At 35.5% G+C, this 4714-nt stretch overlaps 1 protein-coding gene across 1 annotated transcript in view; it reads right to left on the bottom strand.

The window, feature by feature from the left end:
• Positions 1–3903: 3903 nt before the first annotated feature.
• LOC122072128 (receptor protein-tyrosine kinase CEPR2-like) overlaps positions 3904–4714 on the bottom strand; it is a 5415-nt gene continuing 4604 nt past the window's right edge. Inside the window, exon 3 of the mRNA XM_042636686.1 lies at positions 3904–4555. Coding sequence (XP_042492620.1) covers positions 4203–4555 — 353 coding nt within the window. The 3' untranslated portion in view covers positions 3904–4202. The remainder of the gene's footprint in view (positions 4556–4714) is intronic.

Raw genomic sequence — 4714 nt, 5'->3', positions numbered from 1 at the left:
CATATTGTTTCACCGAAATGATATTAGTATCGATGGCTAGAATATCGTTATGAATCACTCACATTGCACGATCCAATATCTGATATTAATACCTCAAACCATGCTATGTAATATTAGATTAGAGTGATTATTCTCTGTAATGAATGTGGCAATACAGTGAGTATCGGATATGTGTCCTAAGGTCCTCTCGACCATCCGATGCTTACTACACTACTGCACTCACTGCAAAGGATCTTCATGCAAGATTTATATTTTGAAAACGAATATGAAATTCTTGAGTGTGTGATCGAATACTTCCAATCATCGAATATACATTGAAACACGTAAAGTAGAAGAGCCAGATCCTTTAGATTTTCTTACAAACAATAGACTAAGCATGCCCTATCAAAGAGGCTTTCCACGACAACCAGGGCAAGGGATCATTCCCATGTGAGAGGACAGAGGCGAGGAGGGGTGAGGGATCCTTAGTTGAGAGAGAGATAGAGGGGCATCGATGGGTGGGTTGGACCAGCTAAGCGGGAACAGAGAGAGAGAGAGAGAGAGAGATTACAACAATCAACTGATAAAGTGAAAAAGATCCTCTCAAATGTGTTGCACACCTAATCTGGCAACTGATTACTCTTCTCAACCATTGTATGCCTAATTGATGCGTCAAAGAAGAGCCGGATCCACATATAAATCTCTCCCTAAGCTTTATTTATTTATTTATTTTTTTTTTTTAAACACTTGAAAGGATGTATGGGCAACCACCCAACTTTTGCAGAAAAAGGGAACATGTATTCAAACCTTACATTAATGTCACATATAAATCTCTCTCCCTAAGTTTTATTTTTAACTTTTATGAAACCCTTGAAAGGATGTCCACACAACTTTTGCAGAAAAAAAGGGCACATGTACTTTAACCTTACATTAATGTCTCATATGGGAAATGGTAAATATATTGTTGTATGTAGGGGTGAAGCAGAGTGGGGTTGAGTAGGGTTGGGTTGAGTTTATTAAAACCTCCCAACTCTAGGTCTCCAAAACTCAACCTAGGCTTAACTTTGCACAGGGTTGGGTCAAGTTGACTCTACTTGGTCCTGTATTTTCTATTGTTATTTTTTTTCCTATATAAGGTAACAAATGTTAAGTCTATACTTACCAATGGAGATTGATGAGATGTTAAGATTATGACCAGCCCTTATTTGCATGCGTTCGGGCCATACTTATACCCATGGTTGTATGCATGTGTTAGTTTTGGCACGTAATGAAAATAACAACCTGCATGGAGTGGCTTGAATACCAGATGTTTTATATAGAGAAAATTAAGTATGTGACTTTGCTATCATCATCATTCATCAGAGTTCTCATACGTTAAGAGGACCAGGACCTATCGCACCTTTGGTGGATGAATCATGACGAGTACTTCCAGAATGTGCTATCATCATCAGTGGACCATTGATTTCTTTATTTATTTATTATTATTATTATTTTAAATAAAATTTTTTATTAAATGACAATAATTTCTAATTAGGAAAAAAAAAAAAAAAAACCTACCCCACTGGCAAGTTGGCATCCACTGACTGAAATGGACCAAGTGGTTTTAACTGATGGTGGCCACTGGCCAGGTTTGTCCTCATCTTCTTTCCTTTTTCTCTTTAATTTTTTTTTTTTTTCTTAAATACTCAAGCCAACCCGAGGTCCCAAGGTTTTAACCCAAGTTTAGCCCAACCCAAGGTCTGGTTGAGATATTTTAACCCAGGCCTGACTCTGTCGGCTTCAAGGTGTGCTAAGGTTTAGCCCCATTTGGTCAGTTTAATAATAACCAGTATTTTTTTAATAAGCAGGCCCTATTAATTGTGAAGTGCTGATCCTTGTCAATTGAGTTACTTATTTGGGATTAATAATAATCAACTTTGAAATCTCAATCATGATTTATCAGGTCAAACTTGCACCCCTAATCAATTTACTCCACAAGTTCCCAAAAGATCAATTGTATCCAAAGTGGTGAAATTAGAAGTTATAATCTTTTTTTACTATTTCTTATTTATTCCCAAAAGTATTCGAAGTCGCATAGGGAGAGAAAGAGGTTTTCAAAATAAATTAAAAATGATTTATTAAGAGCTATTTTTGTCTTATGTATTTTTCAAGTACACATGAAATGATAAGATTTTACCGTCCTTAAAAGAAAATGTATGTATTATATTAAAAGAGAAAAAATAATAACAATAAGATTACGACTTATTTTTCTCTAAATTCGGTTTCGACAATATTTCCCATAAAATTGAATAGGAGAAGTGACACAACAATATATGTTCTGAGAGACTTTAACTCTTAACTAAAACTCATAAATGCCCAACTGCAACAATAAAGACATCTCAAGTCTGGTGACCAATTGCAATTTGCTAACAAGAATTGTATTCCTTGTACAATTGACATTAATCCATTTAAGATTCTTACATGATCCAATTCAATATACACAAAATATTGGTTAAAATGCATCTCTGATTTATAGATGAGAAGGGTGGGATCTTGGTTACTTTTACATGACCTAGAACCAACCGGATGTGTTATTGGTCAAACCAGACTATAACCATAAGATGTGACGTGAACGAATCAGGTTTACATACGAGAATGTACGAGAACGGTCCTAGTCCGTGGATATAGAATTTATTGAATGAAGAGAGAGAAAATTGATTCTATATCCACAGACCAGGACCGTTCTCGTACATTCTCGTATGTGAACCTGATCCGTTTTCAGATGTGACCACGCCCTATTGAAATCCCTAAATAAGATGTCTACAGATATATATTATCTATGAAAGATCTTGATTGTCTAGTGGAAAAATATTATTGTAACGATGGTTGGTGAAAAAGAAATTGTAACCTTATATATTGATAAGCGTGCGGGACTATAAATGATGCAAATAAATAAATAAATAAATAAAAGGCTATTCTTTTTGGGCAAGGAATATGGCCAAATCAAAGAATGCGCCTAGAAATTTAATGAGTTTGTCTAGTTGATTGGTGGTCCATGTGGTACATACCGGTTTGCAGTATATAATTTGTCATCTTTTAATGAAAAATATTATTCGGACATTAAGGTCATAATTAATGCTAATATAGAAAAAAAAAAATCATATAGTGATAAAATTTCTTAACATTTTGTAATTTATAATTAAACTTAAAGACAAAAGAGAGAATTTGAAGGAAGGTGAAGAATCATTCAATCCTAAAATGATCCGATGCATGCGGTTGTGGAGTCAGTATGAACCCGTGAGACTAGTCAGCCTGAAGGCTTAGATACCGGTTATTAGCAAAACAAAAAAAAAAGGAAGTAAAAGAGAGGAGAAGACAGGGATTTCATGTTGGTCCCTATAGAAAAATATCCCTTCACTTGCTGGCAGTGTGATGCATTCAAAACTGCTCTCAGGGTTTTCTTGGCAAAGCATGATTAGTTGGCCCCTGAAGTCAATTTGATTGCCCAAACATTGTCAAAATGGGTTGAAACTTTACGGATAGCAATAATATATGCTTTAAGTCATGTCCAAAAACAATGGTGCAATTCCAACAAAGTTTGGCCATCCATCTATTAAATCCTAGTTTTTCGAGCCTTTCTTACTTCAGACATAGATCTGACTGTGTTCCTGATCAAATTTGTGGTTGATCTTCGCATAGTTGGATGACACATTCAAAATTCTTTCTATATAATTGTCAAAATCTATCGGATCTCCCAAAATCAGTCATGGAAGTCAACACACGTCAGGCTCTGATCTCCCTCCTCTGGCTCTATCCTTCAATAGCCCCTCGAGGTCTCGATCACTCAATGAGTAGAAAGAAGCTGATCAATGCAGAAAGTGCAGCTTTAAGATCCCTACTTAAATGTTCATAGTGTAAAGTTTGAGAGAACAGAGACCTACTAAGTTCATAGATAAGAGTCCTTTGTATTAGGATTTGAAACATGTAACTACACAAGAAATCCATGCTCACTCCAATTACAGAAGATATCATTAACTCCACTATGTCCATGAAAGGAAAAAAAATTATACTAATTTTACCACTAATTTTATCTGTCGATCACCTAGAATCTACCTCTTTAAGTTTACATCACTAGATGAAAAATGCTTGAGTGAATTGAATTATGGATGCATCAAGACACTCGGCATCCGCATTTCAACCAACAACAAAATAAAATAAGCCTGGAAAACCTACAAAGCAGTCCTTCAATACTGTTCAGGAGCCTTATATCCAGGACTAATAGAACAGGGATCAGCATCAATAAGCATCTTAACCACATCTCTCATAGTTGGACGCAGTGAGGGAAGCTTAGTAGTACAAAGGATAGCAATCCTCAAAACCTTGATCATTTCAGCTTTAGCAGAATCTGATACCCTTCGGTCAAAAACTTCATGGATGTCTTCCCGGTCATTGAGATGACATGATACCCAATAAACGATATCTTTCCATTCTCCATATTCAGCTTCAAATGGACTTCTACCAGTCACTAATTCTAGCAGTACAACACCAAAACTATATACATCACTCTTTTCAGTCACCTTGAGAGAATATGCAAGTTCTGAAAGGAAAGTTGAGAGAAAACAAAATGAGGTTAGAAGATAATCCTTGATCAGTAGGAATATATACTTACAAAAAACTAAACTAGCAACTTACTAACACTGATAGTCTAGCTAACTACACCTTTCTAATGGTACAGAGATTTTTTTTTTTTTTTTTT

The sequence above is a fragment of the Macadamia integrifolia genome, chromosome 2 (genome assembly GCF_013358625.1).
Source record: "Macadamia integrifolia cultivar HAES 741 chromosome 2, SCU_Mint_v3, whole genome shotgun sequence".
NCBI lineage: Eukaryota > Viridiplantae > Streptophyta > Magnoliopsida > Proteales > Proteaceae > Macadamia > Macadamia integrifolia.
Note: the sequence above shows the minus strand (reverse complement) of the source record. Positions and strands in the feature narration are given on the sequence as shown.